This window comes from Pteropus alecto, unplaced genomic scaffold (assembly GCF_000325575.1).
Source record: "Pteropus alecto unplaced genomic scaffold, ASM32557v1 scaffold123, whole genome shotgun sequence".
Taxonomy (NCBI): domain Eukaryota; kingdom Metazoa; phylum Chordata; class Mammalia; order Chiroptera; family Pteropodidae; genus Pteropus; species Pteropus alecto.
In genome coordinates, this window is record NW_006433950.1 from 6,865,370 (window position 1) to 6,886,285 (window position 20,916).

General features: G+C 37.7%; 1 protein-coding gene and 1 pseudogene across 1 annotated transcript in view; both read right to left on the reverse strand.

Moving 5' to 3' along the window:
• Nucleotides 1-3,250: 3,250 nt before the first annotated feature.
• The window catches only part of NUDT21 (nudix hydrolase 21), a 19,260-nt gene continuing 1,594 nt past the window's right edge, over nt 3,251-20,916 (reverse strand). The window contains exons 2-7 of the mRNA XM_006908766.3: nt 18,978-19,178; nt 18,134-18,197; nt 13,035-13,124; nt 8,956-9,031; nt 8,173-8,287; nt 3,251-6,901 (exon numbers count right to left, since the gene is read on the reverse strand). Of these exons, the coding sequence (XP_006908828.1) occupies nt 6,880-6,901; nt 8,173-8,287; nt 8,956-9,031; nt 13,035-13,124; nt 18,134-18,197; nt 18,978-19,178 (568 nt within the window). The 3' untranslated portion in view covers nt 3,251-6,879. The remainder of the gene's footprint in view (nt 6,902-8,172; nt 8,288-8,955; nt 9,032-13,034; nt 13,125-18,133; nt 18,198-18,977; nt 19,179-20,916) is intronic.
• LOC112477351 lies at nt 20,745-20,863 on the reverse strand (annotated as a pseudogene).

The window sequence follows — 20,916 nt, forward strand, 5'->3', positions numbered from 1 at the left end:
GCGCTGACCGGCGGTCGAGCCTAAGCCGCCCGGCCCGCGTCCGCGGGAGTCGGGCCACTTGCCCTGCTGTTGCCTTTAACCCACCCCCCGTCCCCCCACCTTAAGCCAGTCACCCTTGAGCACCTCTGTGAGCCTAGCAGCTTCCCCGATGGCCGAAAGAGATGGGAATAATGGGGATCATAGAGGCCCTGACTCCAAAAGAGAATATTAATCAAGTCTTAGATTTCTCGCTGATGAAGTTTTCAAGTTTCTGTTGTATACTAGTAGCCTCGAGTGGAGTCTAAAAGGAACCTGATTTAGCTGGAAATAAAAATGTGTTCTTTCATACAGCAGGGAGGAATATAAAACGGTACAGCTACTTTGGAAAATGGTCTGTCAGTTCCTTAAAAAGTTCGACATAAGAGTGACAATTTGACATAGCAATTCCATGCCTAGGTGTATACCCAAAGAAATGAAAACATACTCTACACAAAACTTGTGACTGTTGATTGCATTATCTGGAACAGCCAAAGGGTAGATAAAACACTAATGTCCACCTAGTGATGAATACATAAGGTATACAATGGAATTTTATTCAGCCATAAAAAATTATTTTATTCAGCCTGAGTGAAGTACTGACTCATGCTCCAACCTGTACAAACCCTGAGAACGTGCTAAGTGAAAGGCGCCGGACCCAAAAGGCCACACGTTGACTCCATTTATATGAAATGTCCAGAATAGGCAAATACTTCTATAGCTGTAGAAACCAGAGTAATGAGGGAACTGGGGGTAAAAGCTAAATATGGATTTCTTTTTGAAGTGATGAAAATATTCTAAAATTGTGATGGATGCACAACTGAATATACTAAAAATCATTAAATTTCACACTGAGATATGGTGAGATATATCAATATGTGAATTACAGCTCAATAAAGCCATTATAAAAGAAAAGTGCTTCCAAAACAATACGACCTTGGGGGTCATATTCCTCATCGTATCCCCAAGGCCTTGATAGTGCCTGGGCCACAGGAAGTGCTTGGTATTTCATTGAATCTTACAGATTTTGGAAGGGCTAAATCATCCTCCAGTTCCCTTTTATGCCTAATATTCTAGTACTAAAACTCTATTAATTAGAAAACAAAAAGATTTTCTCAAAATATTGCTATTCGTTCTGGAATTTTTAGAAACATTAAAGGGCCTGTAATGAAACACAACAGTTTTTTTGGGGGGTGGGGGCGAGTGGTTACTGCGCGCGCGCACACACACACTTTTTTATGAGATCTATATGAATATTGGGCTTCAGTTCTCTTTGGTTCTCTACCCACGACCATTTGATTAAAATGCTAAACTTTTAACTTTATTGGTAAAATATTTTTTAAAATAATTTTCCAGGGGAGCAACTGTTCTACTTTATCTGAGCCACAGTAATTTCTAAATTACACTGTCAGATGATCTATATTCAATCCAAGTCACAAGTAACAAAATACCACACCAAACTTTTCATCATAAGGGACTGTTGTTGATAGATCTGCCGTATTACAATATTCCATCATCTTGGGTTTCAAAGTGCTGTACTCCTCTGAATTATTACTAATTTCTAAGTATTAAAATTTTAGCCTTCTGGAATAACTCTGTAAAGTGTTTAATAGCAACTCTTTACATTTGATTCTACTACATAAAGACTATAGTCAATTAATCGTAAATGTTTAGAAGATTAATCTTAAATGTTTCTAAAGATTCAATATGAGGATAAGTGAAATTAACCCAACTATATAAGGTTATTTTTTATTTGCATTTAAAAATTTTTAAAGGTTTGTGTCCAGGTATTTTATTGAGTATTTGTTCTAAATTTTTTTCCTCTCCCACTCCAAGGCTTTTGCGCACTTTTTTTTTGCAAAAACATTACCCACCTCCTAAAGCCAACCAATGCTCCGGTTCTTTGTATTGGATCCTACTCCATGAGAGGACCAGGGCAGGAAGCAGGACACCAAAGGGATGAAAGTGCGCCCGGGAAGGCTGGCCCATCGGTATAAGGTACTGCCTATTGTCAGTTGAGTCCTAAGTCTCAAGTGTGGCAGAGAGACAACAGCTGCAGACTTTACCGGGCTGGTTTGACTTGGACAAGAAAGTGTGGAGCACACAATGGAAGCCAAGCTCTCCCCACCCCCACCTTCATTTCAGAGTACAATTTATGCCTCTGGGTTGATTCTTTTGAGACTTTGGGTAGGGCGCCCGCTCCCAATGACTGCGAGACTGAATTTCCTGCCATGTTTGTGAATTGGTGGCTGACTAGGTATAATTTAAAGGAAATAAAGAAATGTGTCATTTCAGACAAACCAGTTTGTGTGGAGTAAGATTCACACCTACATGCATTATTGCTATTGTCATTTTTTTAAATGTCTGAAATCCTTTCATACTCATCACTTTGATTTTCACCATCCTGTGAGAAAGGCTCAGTTGTTTTGTGGTTTAAGACTAACTTCCTAGGAAGTGAACTTCATTACCTAATCCAGTAGCCTTAAATTTGCTCCTCACGGAATTCTGGTGCTTCACGAGTGGGACCGATGTGTTCGACTACAAATCCAGAAGAGCAGGAAAAATAACCAACCTCTCAAATCTGTACAGAAAAAAACTAATTGGTATACTTCAATTTTTAGCTTTTCTTTCATAATTTTTCATAGCTCTTTGGTGTCTGCTATAAAACACACAAGTAGTAAAATTTTCAGAACTCTGCAATAACTTCATCACGTTTTGTTCAACTTTTGTTCAGATATAAAGCATCAGGGCTATGGTTCCATTACACATATATTCTCATAGTTTTAATGAATTGTTTCTGTTTAAGATGCTGAAACTGACTTACACAGTATCACATGAGCAGCAGGCACGGAATCCCAGAACATCATAACTTCCAGGCAAGTTTTGAAAAAAAAAAAAAAACATAGGAGTCAACACTCTTTATGAGAAACTGAAGTCTCCTATGACATAACAGCACACAGGTACACATTTGTGTGGCAACTTCTAAAACCACCCTCAGGTTCCAAATCAGAGTGGCCCCTTCACTCTGCAGGTACTGCATCAGCCTAGAACACGCCTAACGCACAGCGGAGGAGTGCGGGGGAGGGCGATGTCCACGTCCCGGGTCTGCAGGCCCTTGCTCTTACGCCACGTCTCTCACTTACCTAACAGCCCCTGGTCACTGACACCGAAAAAGAACTGTGCAGGACTTCTGAAGGCATACTGAGGTTAACAGCCACACGCAATCACAGGGTCGTTCTGTTTTAAATGTTTTTAATGGAAATGACAGTAAAATGAAATTAAAAAAGAACAGTGACCATTTTAATCAGACTTGGTTTACAAATATAAAAATATAACCAAAACTTCAAACAGTTTCTTTTATACATTTTCTATAAACTTAACACAAGAAAAATTCTCAAAGCCAAACTACCAATAATGCTTGTACTCTATGATGTGAACATAGTAACCGAAAGTTTAAATTTTTAAATGCACAGACCTTTCCTTCAACTGAGCAGCACGATGTTTTCCCAAGTTACCTCGCGTCTTACAATACAATCCATCACTAAAATACAAATTACTTCTAAACTGGTTTAGTCTAAACTTACTTAAGTTTTAGTCCTTTTTTTCACAAAACCAAGCTTGATAAGTATAATACAAGCTAATATTAAAATGAGTTTTATGGCTCAAGTCAAATTACCCTATTTTGTTTCTCATCACATATTTAAACAAAAGGGAAACTGAAGTGAGTCCAGTTTAACTCAAATAATAAGTGAGAGAAAACAAGTGGACTAATTGTGGGAAATAAAACCTTATGCTACGGAAGCTGACTTGTATTAGTTAAAAACCACTAAACCTTCTCTGGCTGTGCAAAACACAGAATTGTACACTCTCTGAAACAGTCTTAGTAAGAGGCACATACTGTCCCAAACACTATGAACTAGAAAAAATGGTAAGTTTGAGGAACTCCAATGTGAAAAGCGACTCCATTTCACCTCAAGTGACGGAGCAGGTACTTAAAATAACAGTCACTAAAAACCTGAGAGCATAACAGTCACATCATTTAAGGGGAATCGAAGCTGACTGCTTGCCAGGCTGCAGAATGCAGAGGTCTTTTACCTCTCACTTTTAATTAAGCGTGGAAGGAAAAAAAACAGACTGGCTCATTTGGTTGTTTTATCCAAATAAAATGCTAACTTAACGGAATTCTTAAATATCCAAATTAACTGAACCACACAGTACTGGTTTCAAGGTAAGTCAATAATAAAAATCCAGACCCGTTAAGTACAAATTCACATGAAGAATTATCATAATGCCATTTTAAGTATTATCTACTTTTTTAAAAAAATCACAACTCTTCATCAGGAAAAAAACGAATTTCACTTTTCTTCAAAGGGATGTCAATGTTAAAAACAATTTAAAACACTTAAGTAAAACTTTTCATTTTTTTCCCTTTAATCTGTTGAATATTTTCTGGTGCCATTTGATAGTTTTACATAGAATGTGCACTACTTGGATTACTCAGGGAGAATAACCTGGCAAATACTGTCGTTATAGAATACAAGACGGGGCTCTCATGTGTAAGCAAACCTGGAACACAAGAAGGCAGTCAAAAATGTCAGTTACTCAAGAGCTCACTGAAAAAATTATTCAGTATTTAGTATGTAGAGAACTGGAATGCATGATTCAAGACTGCTAGTTCTTGAAGAAGTGTGATCAGAACTTATTTATCAAAAGACCTTAGTGTTAATCAGTGCCCTGTATCCTCTTCTAATGCTATAGAAATACATCAGATTTAAACTTCCTTCTCTAGTTTGCTATTTCCTTCAGGAAACCACAAGAGTATTGGGACACAACTGGCTGACTAGTTCAAAACCAATTTGAAAAATTTGTGTTTGTGTGTTATGAATTTTACATTCAAAACCGTACCTCTTAAATGCCAACATTAGTAACCCAGCTGGCTTAAACCAAAGGTTTTTCTCACCTAGGCCCTGGCACATGGGTGATTGACTCAAGCAATGACACTGGAAAGTAGTGAACAAGAAAGAATTTCTAGGTCAAAGCTGAAGTTACAAAACATGTGAGTGGCCTCGAATCAGATAACTCTTCAACTAAAACATTCCTATACTGACAGCACTTTATAAATTACACCTAGAAAAAAGTCCACCCAAATGGCAATGGCCAACATGTCTGAAATGTGGTCTCTGTAGCTTTGATTGGGGTGTCCCAAGCAATCATGGCAGGTGAGCTAGATCAAGCCATCTCCAATTCTGACCTCCTCAATCTTTGAGGACTCAGCTAACCAGTGAGTTCAATAAAATTTTAGTAATTTAAAAGTATGCTAATATAAACCAGAGGGGCTGTCAGCCTTTGAGGGAAGAGGATGAGTCACAGAACTAGTGGCTCTTACAAAGGAAATCACTGGTCATTTCCGGTCCTAGAGACTGGTGCTCCTCTACTACTTAAATGTGAACACATTTACAAATGCTACTTGATAAGTAACCATGTGACGATTTAACAGGACCTCAAGTGAACTGAATGTTTATAAGTAAAATTATTCAGGTGTTCTTGGTCTGATTTTAAGTATAAAGAGAGAAAAATACATGCTATACTTTTTGCATCACCCAATACTCAGGGGAACAGTCCTGCCATCAGTACCATAAAGTTGTAAGAACTACTCATTTCTGTCTATTAAAAACATAACTATGCCCATCTTTTTAAGTAGCTGCGTCTTACAAGATTTCCTTTATACCAAGCCTACAGTCAACGTCTGTAATAAGGCATATACAATATACTTTGACCATTAGCAATGACATAGCCAGCAAACTCCCTTGCCCTAAGATTCTCTCTCTCCAAATCTGATACTAATTTAGCATTATTTTTTAAAGTTTTTTAAATTTGGTATTTTTCCTTAGGCTGACAAAATGTATTCTCTGTCCTGTCCTTAGATTTCAGATTTTTGAAAAGTCTTTATGTTACTTGATAAAATCAAATTCTCATCTCTACGGATATGGATATAGCTTCAAGTTAATTGAAATAACTAACTTTGCAATCCAAGAGTTCAAAACCTAACGGGTCCACTTTTAAAAACTTTTAGGTAAAGTTTAGAAACTTTACCATGGCCCTAAGAATAACTAAGACATAATTTCACAGCAGCACAAATAATACCCCCATTTCGTGAAGAAAACAACTCCAAATGAGCTCTACGTCGGTCTCTTTTCACATCATTTCCCATGACTTCCCCGACCATGCCAATTTTAATGGTTTCCCACATGTTTAAGGTCCGACACTTGTGCACTAAACCTGGCTGTGCCAGTGTGAAACACACCGTCAGTCACACGCTGCGCGTGCTGCTGTAATACACCTTGCAGCATAAACTCTGGTACAGGAGTTGCATCTTGGACTCATTCAAGCAAATCTAGTTCCCAAGAGTAACAGAAGATCCTCATCGCAAAGATCTGCAACGTGGTCTCGGACGGTGCCCCCGAGAATGCTCCAGAGCAAGGGTCCCATAAACCCGACTGAACCTGCACTGTCTCTTAACATTCACCAGCCTAAGGAGGGGGAGAAAGAAAACGATCCTCGCCTATAAGAATTTTACAAGTTTAATGTGAAAAAAAAAAAAAAATACAAATAGAAGTCCACTTCTTTAATGTTGTATAAAAACGTATGAGTAGAAACAAAAGCAAATTAAACATTATCACATTTGTTTACACCACTATCTAGTTCTTCATATTAACTTTGCTATTCAAACAACAGAAAGCAGGGAGCAATTTAGGAATTGGGAAAGAGATAAAACCAAAAACACTTTTCCACCACGTTTACTCTACACTGTGCAGAGCTGTGCTCACAGAGACGGCTGCTTTAACTTCTCCGCTGTGCAGGGATTCAGTTGTATATAAAATTGAACCTGAATTTTAAAAAGAACAACAGTTTTATTAAAAACAGTATTATTTCCACAGTTCCTACCTCAGATGATAAAAAAACTTATTTGGACATTTCTACCTTCCCTCGATATTTCAGGCATTTTCTACACCAAGATATACTTACTTCCTCTCACCTGTCACACCTTACACATTAAATAACAGCGTTGTTGAACACTTACAATAAAAAAAAAGTCTAAATTTGATAATTATCCACTGATAAGTTCCTTGAGGGAAGAAGTTTTTACACCTCGTTGGATCTGACCACTCAGCACAGTTCCTGATACCTAATAGGTGGTGTTAATGTAAGTGACTAATACGACTTTTTTTTTCATAGCCCACACTTCAGCTTGTAAACCACCAGCAGACCAAAGGAGAGGAGTAGATGATGAAGGCTGATCAGTGTGACTAAATACAAAGACCAATTTTACTCAACAAGTTTCCACAGAAGGCAAAGTCACTGCTGGAATTGTTTTTAAACTAACCTTTTTAAGCACTTACCAGGTGTCGGGCACTATTGTAAACACTTTGTGTGTGTTATTTCACTTGGTTCTCACAATTTTATGAAGCGGGGACTGCCATCCCCATTTAGAGAAGAAGAAAGAGGCAAACAGGTATCGCCATTTGTTCATGGTCACTCTGCCAGCAAGTGCCGAAGGTGGAGTTCAAACCCAAACACTGACCACAGACTGCATTCTCAAGCTCCATGCTGTTCTGCGATCCTTAGCTACAGCTGGCTCTAAAGACCTCAACAAGCCCAAGTCAGCTTAAAAAAAAGAATGCACTTCTCATCACTCTGCCTTAAAAAGAAAACCTAACTCCATGTAAAAATTCAAGACTTAATCCCACATGCCCCAATATGGGCCTAAATACAGTGGGTTCCAAAAAAAAGAGAGAACATATGACACCAAGAGATTCAATCTCCACATTTTCATATAGATAACTCCCTTCATATTTATTAGACATTGATGACTACTACTTTACCATCGCTTCTTTGAAAGAAAAGTTCAAATTTAACTGCAGAGAGCCTCAGATTTGGAGAAAAGCAGTTACACAGATCCAGAACGTCATCCCGCAACTCAGGGTCACTTTCCGTCAGTCATACTTATCTGTGGCTTGCACATGACCTCAGGGTCCATCTACTGTCTTAACTTTCTCAAAGACAAAATTCATAAACTATCCTTTCTCAAATGGCTCCGAGTATTTTAAAATCTGGCAGCTTAGATGAATCAACCACAAAACGTTCAACTTTCCATACCTGCTCAAAAGCTGAGGGAGACTAGAAATGATGGGTCCGTACCCAGGGGCATTGTCATACAGCTCAAACAATGGTGCCGCTACCAGCTTGTAATTTTTAGGAACCGCAAACAAGGCTAAAATAAAACAAAACAGTATTCATTTTCTATAATTTCTTATGTAATCACTGCTTTCACTGTATTTATAAAATAATCATCAATTTTACATTTGAGAAACAGTCGAGGAAAAAGATAATTCTCATTAATAAATTTTGGTTGTGTCTTTTAAACAAAGCTTGTAGTGAGAGCTTTCACACGGACTCTATAGAGATTTGTGCTACTAGCAACCAAGAAGATCTTTAAGTTCTGGCCCTGGGATAAAGGAGAGAAGAGCCTTAGGTTTGTAATTTATTTTGGATTCTATTTTAAAAATATTATAAAAAACAGAATAATTGCTTATTAAAACACGTAACAGGCCTAAAGATGATATTTTTAAAAAATCAATTCATCTGTCTCCTACAATTTTCAGTTTACCTCAATGTGGAAAATCAACATCAGCATCTAAACAGTTATTAGAAACACTATAATCTGGTATTTTATGCTCTAGTTAAACATATTTCCCCCCAGTAGCATAACTGGCACATCTATGAGAAAAACTAGGTGATTCTGTATAAACATGGTATGTATTTTTTAGTTTTACAATAAATCCAAAAATTTGAAGAACTTAGAAAAAACACAAAGTGGTGTCCTTGAAATTATTCTACAAAAGTTTTTAGATGGCTGCCTTCAAAAACAAAATAACTTACCTTTCTCTTGAAGTTGAACCAAAAACAACTTCTTATGTTCTTTAGGTTTTGTAATATGTGCAGGAATATAGGGATACTGAAAAAAACAAAAGAGGCTCATTTGTTGATACCAAGACATCCCTCGTACTTCCATGCCTGTTTATCAACTTCTCCCAAATATCATCCCTCTGAGACCAACAAGTTCCTCACAACCTCAACACAATTTTATTTTAACATATATCCCATGTCTTCATCTATTTCTTTATATGTTTATTCTCCAATGCAGTGCAAACTTCTTGGGGAAGTAGAATTCTTTCTAGTCTTCTCTTTATTGGGATTTAGTACCTAACAGATATACTAACAAATAAATGCTTTAATAAATACAAAATAACAAGTAGTAAACCATTCGACCATTTAAGACAAATATGTAGACACAGGATTTACAGTCTGAGAAATTGGTGTTTCTAAAAAAAAGTTTTATTTAAAAAAAAAATCATTACTAAGTTAAACTTTCTAGAGTCCTGATGTGGACATGTTTCTTGTATTAAAAGTTAAATATGGCCTGTGAGGTATTTGACAGGATGCTCCCTGCAACGCCGCCCGCCCCGCCCCACCTTGCTACACACAGACACTTCAGGAACACCGGATGAGCAATATAAGTGGAGTTCTGCCAACTGGAGAGAGTCAAACTGCTTGGGAAAATGGAGAAAATATTTTGAAGAATTTAAAGGGATGAAGAGAATTATAGAGAAGATGTTGCTATATGAGAAAGAAGAATTTTAACATAATTTTAAAAGTCTAAGATAGAGATTTCTTTTTGTTCTGTGTGTATGTCATGAAAATGTCTCCTACATCTCCCTACGATACTTTCAGAAAAAAAATTTGCTTTTGGAATTGTGCTTGAGGGCAAGGAATTACAAAGTGTTAAAAACAGACATAAGAGGAAAGTAGGATGAAAACAGAGGCTGCCAAAGGTATATCACACTCATTTTACGTAAGGAACTTACAGTGAGAGGCTAAGCGTCTTCGAGGAGATGACACAACTAAGTAGTGAGGCCAGATTCAACTTTATCTGTCCAACCCTTACCTCACTATAAAAGCCTATGTTATTTCCCACTATACTATCCCAATAGCACCTAACCAGTATTCAAGTTAGAATAATTACATAGGGTATGATGAATCCAGACAACTGTCCCGGGCTTTGGCAGTGTCCTGCACCATCATGAGAACCAGGCACACGGGCAGCGATAGACAAAGATGTGAGAAGTAGCTTGAATAGTACAGGCTAAGAGACCTGAGGTTCACATACAACAAAATAAGTTCCCAAACCACGACCAAACCAAAGTGGCTGGCTACGTGTTCCTTTTCTTTTAAGCCTTTCTTCTCCAGCCTCGTTTCCGTGTTTATTTTAAGCCAACTGTACTTTGACAAAAAGACTGAGATAGGCAGATGGCGTCATGCTCTTTTCCCACTGACACCAAGTTTACTAAACACACAACCTTTACATCTTGTACTAGCCCATCCAAGGCCAGGGTTCAGTGGATTAAGAGAATCGCCCAAGGACCATGGGAGGGGAGAGGCATGAGGGTATTCAGAAAGTAGCCTGGGGATCTCATTGCTGAGCATTTCCCAGTTAAATGAAGGAATGTTCAAAAAAAGTTTACAGCAGCTGTTCTGTGTCTTTTTGGACCAGGAACTTCACCACTTCCAGATGAAATTACACTTTCCTAAAGCTAACACAATTCTCAGGCAGTGAGCGCTAACACCAGCTTCCTCAGCATTTATCTTCCTGCCTCTCGGCCATGCAGGGAGTCACAAGGAAGAGGATAGAACAATCTTTAGCTTAGCTGATATTCTGTGCAATTTTTGTCATGCAAAGAAGCTATCGAACTCATAGAGCTTTGTCAAAAGAATGCAGGCTCCAACTTCAAGAGTCTCCCATTAGCCAAACATAGAAAAACCTACACACCAGTAACATTATCGATCATTACAATGGAATAAATACATGAAATATGAAACTCCATGAGGTTGTATGACACTTTTAAAGGTCACTGAAACTGATGCTTTTTGTACCTCTCATCACAGTTTCTCATGGCACCTCAGATTCCAGGGCAGCTGTGTTTGAAAATGTCAGAAAGCTCTGTTTGCTGCCACTATCCCGCTCTGTTTTTCAGCCTCGAAGTATTTCCAGAGCCTGGAAAGTCTCAGCCCATACTTGGACTCAACGTGAAAGTGCAAGGGAGTTAACGCACTCCTCATCAAATGACGGACAGGAGTCCCTGGCCTCCCCTCCTTCCAATGGACAATTTCGAGGTGCATTCCACATGGTTCCTCCCAGTCTTTAGCAAAATCATTCTGGCTCCCCACTGCTGTACTGAGATCGGTTATGTTCCCTCTTCTGACTTCTCTGGTCTCTGTTTCCCTGGACTCTGCTCCTTCCTGGCATCAGCCCCCAAACAGTCTGCACCCAAGTCTCTGTCTTATCCTCTCTTTTGAATGAAGTCAAATCTTTGGAGGATGCTAAGGAGTTAATTCATTCTTCTGAAAAGCGGTAGGCAGAGGAAAAGCATCTACTGTTTCCTACACAAACTATACTTCAGGGTAACCAAGTAGCTGACGAGAGAATTTTCTCTTTATATAAAGATCACAATCCTAATGAATTAAAGGATGCAGGAAACTACCATCGATGAGCTGCTAACATTACAAAGAGAGACGAGACATTATGAAATTCCTGATGATGTACACAATACCACTGTGGTGGCCAGCCTCCAAGATGACCCTCACTGGTCCCTGTCTCCTGGTATCCACACTTCTGTGTGGTCCCCTTCCACAATGTACTAGGTGGGTTTGTGTGACCAACAGCTTACAGCAGAACTGCTAGTATGTCACCGCCAAGATTAAGTTGTAACAGACTGTAAGAAACTAGCTTCCAACTTGGGTGCTTTCTGTTATTGTCTCTATCTCTTGGGTCACACACTCTAGGGGAAGCCAGATGTCTTTCTGGGAGCTTCCCTATGCAGCTCTCATGGCAACCGAGGAAGGCCTTAGGTCAACAGCCAGCAAGGACCTGAAGCCTTTAGTCCAACAGCCAGGAGGAACTGGGAGGTCTGCTAACAAACACACGTGTGAGCTTGGCACCAGATCCTTAACCCTCAGTCCAGCTTTGAAATGATGTAATCCCAGCTGACAACTCGCCCAGAACTTCTCAAGGGGCCATGAGCCAGAATCACTCAGCTAAGCAGCTCCTAGAACTCTGACTCTGAGAAACAAAGATAATAAATGCTGTTTTACGCTTTTAAGTTTTGGGCAATATATTATATGGCAACAGATAAACAATATACCATCTCTGACAAGCCTTGTACCCTTCTCCCAAAAAACCGAGTCCAAATCCCATCTATGGATCCAACTACCAATTTACAGGACATAAAGAAGGAACAGCTCCATGTTCAATGACAACGGAGATGTAATCGGCAATGGAAACACTAAAGACTTTAAGCAGCCTAACAAATCACAAGGAAAAAAAAGACCGGGAACCAACCTGTAGATATAAAAGACACTTAAGTAACTATCCTAGTTCAAACAAATTATAAAAACAAAATAACAATAAAATTTGAAACTATCCAGAATATGTAAACAGTACCACGTATTTAATGATATTATGAAATTAGTTCTTATTCTTAGTATGATATGGCAGTACTGTGGTTATATTTTTTAAAAAGCCTTATCATTTAGAGATGCACACTGGAATATTTATGATTAAAATTATACCTAAAATTTGTTTCAAAATAATCTAAGTTGAGGGCGGTGAGATGGGGCAGTGCAGGGAAGAGGCTGCTGAAATTTGACCATGAGTTGCTAACTGCTGAAAGCGGATGACAGGTTACTATTCTCTCTCCTTTTGTATATGTTTGGAATTTTCCTTTAAGAGAAAAAATGCTTGGCTTTTTAATTTTTTATCTAAATTAAGGAAGGTAATTTTAAGTCAAATTCTACTAACAAGGAAATTTTAAGTCAAATTCTACTATGATCTTTTTAAATGGCTGGAATTAAATCACTTTCCTACTTTCCCAAATGCGCAGTAAATATAACTGAACGCTAACCTGAGGAGGTTCAAAGTTTGGTCTCCACCAGTTACCAATGCAGTCATCAATGACCCAGTCTTGCAGGACTCCATCTTGACGACCCAGTATCTGTCAAAAACAAGTGATAGAGCCAGTAAACCACTAAATACACATACCTGTGAAAACCCTTCTTCGACAAAAAGAATTTTTTTGGCAGCACTGCTAATAGAGACACGGCTAACATGCCTTCCATGTGAATTTTCCTTCTATAATTTATTATTATTATGTGTGTCACTCTGCCCAAGACATACACTATTAGTTAAAAACTGGCAACCTAGCATCAACATAACCATAGAGGACCAAAGAATATGCTGTTATATGCTCTGACTATACATGAAAAAAAAGGTCATCAATTACTAATATAGGCCGATGGCAGACAATAGCTTTTCTACAATCAATCGTAGCTTTTGTATGTCACTCACCTGGCCAAGTTATAGAAATAAGTGTGCAAAATTCACATTTTTCTTTTTATGATTCTGTATAGCATAACATTAAACTTGCTTTAATAAAAGCTATACTCTACATTTTAGTCAAAAATGGTTCAACAAGGTTAATAACAAGAAAGAGCAGTTCCCTCCCTGATCTAGTTCCTCCATTCCCACTGGCTATAACTTTCAACTCTTATCTATTCCCCTCGCCCCTGATATTTGCCTCTATTTTTAAAAGCATTCTTGTCTTTAAATGAACTATTTAAGATTTACAGAGATGTTGCAAAGATGGTACAGAGACTTCCCATATATCCCACACCCAGTTTCCCCATTGTATAATCTTAAATTAGTATATTACATTTGTCATAACTAATGAATATTCATATCTTATTTTTTTTAATTTTTATTTTTCAATTACAGCTGTCATTCAATATTATTTTCAGGTGTCCAGCAAAGTGGTTAGACATTTACGTAATATACAAAGTGATCCCCCTGATTAGTCCAGTACCCATCTGGCATCATGCAGTTATTACAATATTATTGACTATACTCCCTATGCTGTACTCTACAACACCATGACTATTTTGTAACTACCAGTTTGTACTTCTTCATTCCTTTACCTTTTTCACCCAACCCCCAACCTCCCTCCCATCTTGCAACCCTCAGTTTGTTCATTTATTTCGTTGTTTAGATTCCACATGTAAGCGAAATCATATGGTATTTGTCTGACTTATTTCACTTAGCATGATGCCTTCTTGGTCCATCCATTTGTCTGTCACAAATGGTAAGATTTCATTCTTTTTAATAGTGGAGCAATATTTCATTGTATATATGCACCACTTCTTTATCCAATCCTCTATTAATGGGCACTTATCTTGGCTATTGTTAATAACACTGCAATGAATATAGGGGTGCATATATCTTTTTAATGTTTTGGATTTCTTCGAAGAAATACCCAGAAGTGGAATTGCAGGGTCATGTTGTCGTTCTATTTTTAACTTTGTGAGGAACCGCCATACTGTTTTCCATAGTGGCTGCACCAATTTGCAACCCCAATAGTGCAGGAGGGTTCCCTTTTCTCCACATCTTCACCAACACCTATTGTTTGCTGGTTTAGTGACAGCCATTCTGACAGGTGTGAGGTGATACTTCATTGTGGTTTTAATTTTCGTTCTTCTGATGACTAGTGACATTGGGCATCTTTTTATATGTCTACTGGCTGCCTGTATGTCCTCTGATATTTATTAAGTCCACAGTTTATTCAGATATCCTTAGTTTTTATCATCCTTTTTCAGTTCCAGGAACCTGTCTAGGATATCACATTATATTTAGCTGTCGGTTTTTGATGATCCGGACAGTTCTGAGGAGTACTGGTTAGGTATTTTGCAGAATGTCCCTCAATTGGACTGGGGTTATGGATTTTGGGGAGACTGGGGAGAGATTGCAGAGGTAATGTGCCTTTCTCATCCCATCACATCAAGAGTACATTCTATCAACATGATATCACTGATGTTAACCTTGATCACCTGGCTGAGGTAGTGTTTGCAGATTTCTCCACTATAAAAGTACATTTTTAACACATTTTTATGACCATTTCTTGATTACTTTAATTTTTAAAACCTAAAAAACAACCCCACTGATTAACACCCTCTACCGTGGATGAGAATTTACCTTAAAACCACACCTCCCATTCATATTTTCTCTTCCACTATCCTCCCATTATAAATGTTTGTCGATAATCAGTATTTAAATTAATAACTAGGTGAATCAGACACAACAGAGCATTTAGTAACTATTATCACACTTCTTTCTACAACTATCTCTTTTTCTGGAGTTAATAACTTTCATTTCATTTGCTATCACTAATTCATCCCTGCATTTTCCACAGAGCTTAAATTTCTTCTCAATTCAAACATCGATTATTCTATCAATTTCATTTTTCCTAGGAGACATTTTTCTGTCATCCTGCTCCATCTGTAGATGTTCACGGCTGGAGTCCTAGGGCTTCCCTCTGCCTCCCTCCTGTGTTGTCAGATCCTCTATATTCTGAATTCTTTATCTTCTTAGTTTATTTTCTCACTTTGGTGGTGAACATCCTCTAATAGCTTTCCTGAGAAAAGGTACAAGAGATATCACATTTGGGAAAATAACTTTATTTTACGTGCACACGATTTAGTTTGATTAGACAAAAAAAAAAATCAAGGACAGAAATCATGTTTTCTAAGATTTACAAAGGAATGTTTACAAAGGAATGATCTTTTGGCTTCCAGTATTATTTTTGGGAATTTGATGCCATTTCTGATTTTGATGCTTTGTATTTATCCGAGGTCTCCCTTCCCCGCCTGCTAACTCTGGAAGCTTTTAGGATTTTCTGTTTATCCTGATTGATTTAAAATCTCATAATGATATGCCTTTGCGTGGATCTTTTAACATCCGTTACAGAGAGCAGGCCAGTAGTTCTTTTCAATCTGCACACTTATGGTCTTTGAGTTTGGGAAATTTTCTTCAATTATTACTTTGCAAATTCTTCCTTTTCCTCTGTTCTATTTATCTATACAGTTGACCTCTGAACAAAACAGGTTTAAACTGCTCCAGGTCCACTTATATGTGTAGTTTTTCAATACATACAATGCTATAAATGTATTTTCTCTCCCTTATGATTCTTAATAACATTTTTTCTTAAATGTTTTCTTAATAACATTTTTTCTCTAGCTTACTTTATTGTAAGAATACAGTACATAATACATATAACATACAAAATATGTGCTGACTGTTTATGTTATCAATAAGGCTTCTGGTCAACAGTAGGCTATTAGTAGTTAAGTTTTCAGAGAGTCAGAAGTTATAAGCAGATATGACTGTGAGGGGAGTTGGCACCCCTAACAGCCACGTTGTTCAAGGGTCGACTGTAGTTTATACTGTTCCTTCTAGAATGATCTAATTTTATCTTTTCTTACCTATGTTCAATCTTTTTGTTCTATTTTCTGGTAGATTTCCTCAACTCAATCTTTTAACTCTCCACTGAATTTTTCATTCCGCTAACTAATACGCCTATGTTCTTTTTTTTTGTCAGCTTAACAGTCTCTTTTAATGGCACATTGTTCCATAGAGGCAATATCTCCTTTTACCACACCAAGAATATTAATCATGATTTTGTTGATCACTGAATTTTCTGTTTGAGTTCCTTTTGCTCTTTTTCTTCTTTGGAGTTTGTTTGCTTTGGTTTTTTTGTCAATTTCTCCAGAAACAAAACCTCCAACCTGCAACCTGGGGTAAAACTAGTTGTTGACACTATCAGCCTAGTAGAAGTCTAGAAGTCTCATCATTCAGGATGTAAACTTTCAATTATTCTCCCCACCTCAACTTTTTCATTCTTTAATGTCTTCCGATTCAATCTCTACCAAGAATCGATCACCAGCTACACTTTGCCTAATTGTACAGAGTAGGTAAGACAGTCTGGGTATAATGCAGCCTATACAGACTGTTGATCAACCCAGTTTTCAGTCCATGCACGGCCCCACCTTCATAGGTATCAGGCACCTCCAATTCCCTAGCCTTTCTGGTGTTCTGCAGTGCTGGGTCCTGAACTGTCTGCCTGCTGGGCTGAGGTCTCTGTATCTGCTAAGTCAGTTATAATCTGCCTGTTTTCCAGCTTCTAAAAATTTTTTGCTATTGTCTCGTCTTGCACCTCCCTCAATCTTACTGGATTTATATCTTTTTAAAACCCCTTTACTGCCTTTTTGGTGGAGTTTTGAGAAGGAGCTGAGCCAAGGAAGTAGGTTCGATCTACCATATGTAAATGGATGCTCGAGAACAGCACAATATTTGAGTTATAATGCATTTTTAAATATTACTAGGAAGACAAAACAAATAGGTCAAGTGGTAGAATTACAGGTAATTTTAGTTTGTACTTTTCTGTATTTGCCAAGGTTTTTGCACAGTTGTAATTGTGGGGGTGGAGTGGGGGGAGCAGATTGTATGCTAAAAAGGAAAAATATTTAATAACAAAAACAACCTATAATCTCAAAAATTTCCAGCATCTATACATTTGGCCCCCAATCTTCAGAGGCAGACATGAGAATGACTTTTAAAAAGTAGTACAACTTGGGCAAAGCCTAAAAGATTATGTGCAGAAATGAAAATAGGTATCTAACAGGATCATTCTCTTGTCAAAATTCTATAGAGGTAGAGGCCTACTCTGGAACAAAACTACCTGCATTCGAATCTCCAGCTCCACGACATACTAGCTATATAACATCAAGCAAATCAACACTCTGTGCCCGGTTTCTTTATCAGTAAAATGGGATTAATAATAATACCTACTTCCTAGGGCTGTTGTGATGATTAAAGGAGTTACTGCAGGTAAAACATTTAGTGACTAGCACAGTAAGTACCTAATGTTGGCATTTCTTAACCATTATTGTTATGTCAACATTTCAATGAAAAAAAGTTAAGATAAAGCAAGCGGAAGTTCAATTTGCAGAAAATAAACATATATTAACACTCTGGGCTTCGAGTTTTATTTATTGTGAAGTAAATATTCAAAATAAACATCCTTTTATAAAACATAAAAAGCCTAATTATCAATTAAGTTGATGGTATTTAGATGGACAATAATAAAACTATCAAAGTGGTTAAACAGAAAAATACCTCTGTCATTAAGCGTTTTAGTCCTTCAACTTCATCTTCTCCTGGGTTAAGTTCACCACCAGGTCTGCATAAAGGTTAAGAATTTCAGCTTTTGACTTAATACAATTTGGGGATAACAGGAAGAAGACAGTAGTTATTTCTATCAAGTAAATGAATAACACATTACAGGTTTCACATAAGGCAATCAAAACATGTCAAAGGGAGGAGGAAGAATGTGCTAGAAACAGAAAGCTGAATTCATAATGTTAATTACCCAAAGTAATGGTACACAAACCCTAATTTTAAACACTGTAACATAAACATTGCACAACTGCTGGCCACCAGTCCATTCCAGTCTGTTTTCCCTGGAAGCTATCTGGTGATAATGGGAATCTAGAAATGTCCAGAGAGCAATGAACCACACTCTTCATGTTTGTAGAATAGGGCATTTTTTCAGAACTCCAACCTCAACATTTGAGACCTCTCTTTTGGTACAATCCGGTCAGTTGTGGACTAAGTCATTTTAAGAATAGGAAACACTACTTATCCTAAGAAATAATATCGAATGTTCTTAGTAATACTACAATGACATCTAGTAACTGAACTTGGACTAATTTGTTTAACAAGGCTCCTATCAAGCTCTGTCATTAGCGTCGATAATGTACAGTAACACGCAGATTTCTACTAAGGCAATAAATGAGCACTACACTGGAGAAAAATACCTTGTGATTTTTCTCTTTCTAAAGACTCCATTAACAACTGTGTTTGTTGAGGTAAACAACTAACTGGCAAAAACTATATTCCAAAACTCCATAAAACAGCAATCCTATTAAAAGCTATCTTGTTAATTTCCAATGACACTTACAATTTGAAGAAAGTTGTTCCCAGCTGTAGCAGAAGCACATGGGGTAGCCGGTGCTCGTGTACAATCAGAACCCCTTCCACAGTCCTCCTCATTCCAATTTTATCAAATTCCTCCCTCATGCGCTGAAATCTGGCTGCAACAGAGCTGTCCTTCTCATAAAGGGGCTCTTTTGTACCAAAAGTATAATTGGTGAGAGGGTACCTGTGATTCGAAGACAAACATCTAACGTGAGAACTGAACACCATAATTTACCATAACAGATACCAATCATATTTTTAAAAATGGTAAAAAGTGTATATATTTTTCCAAAAAGTGTATATATTGTATCAGAGACATAAGATTTGTCCAAGGTTACACAAGTAGTTAATGAGACAGCAGAGATTAGAATCCAGGTCTTTGTACTCTAAAACCAGAGCTGCTTTTTAGATCAAGCTGTTATTATTCCACACTTGAACTTGCAAGCATAGAGAGCACTATCCAGAAGGCCTTTAAATGCTTAAAGAAGTGGTTATATGGACATCTGGTAATCCTCTGGTTTTAGATCGGGGCTGGTAAACTAACATAGCCGACCTGGCTAACGTCCCCTTGGGTTCCTCTGACTACTAATCTAATCAGAAGTTCTATTAATTATGGGCAATAATGGCTAATCTCTCTTTTTCTACAAGCTGAGCCACCACTTTCCATCATCTCTCCTGTTATTCTCCATTCCTCCCAGTCAATTATCCTCAGACTCTTTTGGTACCACAACCCTTCCTCTTCCAATGAACTTTTCTTTCCCTCTAACACTTTTTTTAGCCTTTTCATTTATTCCATTCATTATCCTTACTCTTCCTTTCTCCTCATTCATATCTTCTACCTAATCTGAATAGTCTCTCCTCCTTTATCAAGAATTCAAAATATGGCTCATATTGTTGAAGACCGTTTTCACCTTGCCTATTAACAATAAAAAAATTTCCTTAAAGATAGTTAAAAATAACATTTATATTTTATCACACTATCACCTTGTAAACCCTTAATCAAGCCTCACAGTAAGAAAGAAGCCTTTGATTATAAGCCTTCGAGTAAGAATTCTTTGGCCACACTTGCCTATCCCCAATGCCTTTACAGTAAGTGGATAACTACATAACTAATCGCTCTGCCATTCTTGAAAGGGGAACAAAACAAGGGTTGCCAAAACTTAAAAAATTAATTCCAGAAGCCAAATTCTAGGTATAAATGAAGCAGCTCTAAACTAACTAAAATATACCATTTCCAGGGTGCTTTAAACATTTTTAGAAAGAACTTCCCTTGTAGTCTCAATGCTGAATCTGACATTGTCGTCGTTAGCAGCAGCGGTCTCACCCAGCACTGTGCCAGGCAATTTTTAAAAGATGCTTTTAAACATTAACATTTAGTTCTCACAAACTTAAGTTATAACGAATTAAGGATAGCTATAACACATCTCTACTATGAGAGCCTGCTCTCACATCAATAAGCAGATGCAATCAAGATGAAATGTCATTTTCAGCTGTGAAATTACAGTGCCAGCCTGGACACACACACATTTCCATCACACTGTGAGCAGGGACGACATCTTACTTCCTCATCACTCTATACCCAGCATTATGCCCAGTGCCTGTTACAAAGTAGTCATTCATGCAGTATTTCCTAAAAGAAAATGTGTTGGTGGAAAAAGGGCTTTTTTTTTTTAAGGCAAGGCAACCCTTGGCTGACCTCACAGATTGCAAAGGCCCTGGCAGCTTAAAATCCCTTATTTTTTATTTTTCACGCCTACAGCACTGGGTCTTCCTAGATGGTCTCCCATCCAAGTACTAATCAGGCCCGACCCTGCTTAGCTTCGGAGATCAGACGGTATTGGGTTTGTTCGAGGTAGCATGGCCATAGACTAGAAAGGACTTATTTTCAATTTAGATCATAACTCACCCAAGTGAACTGAGTG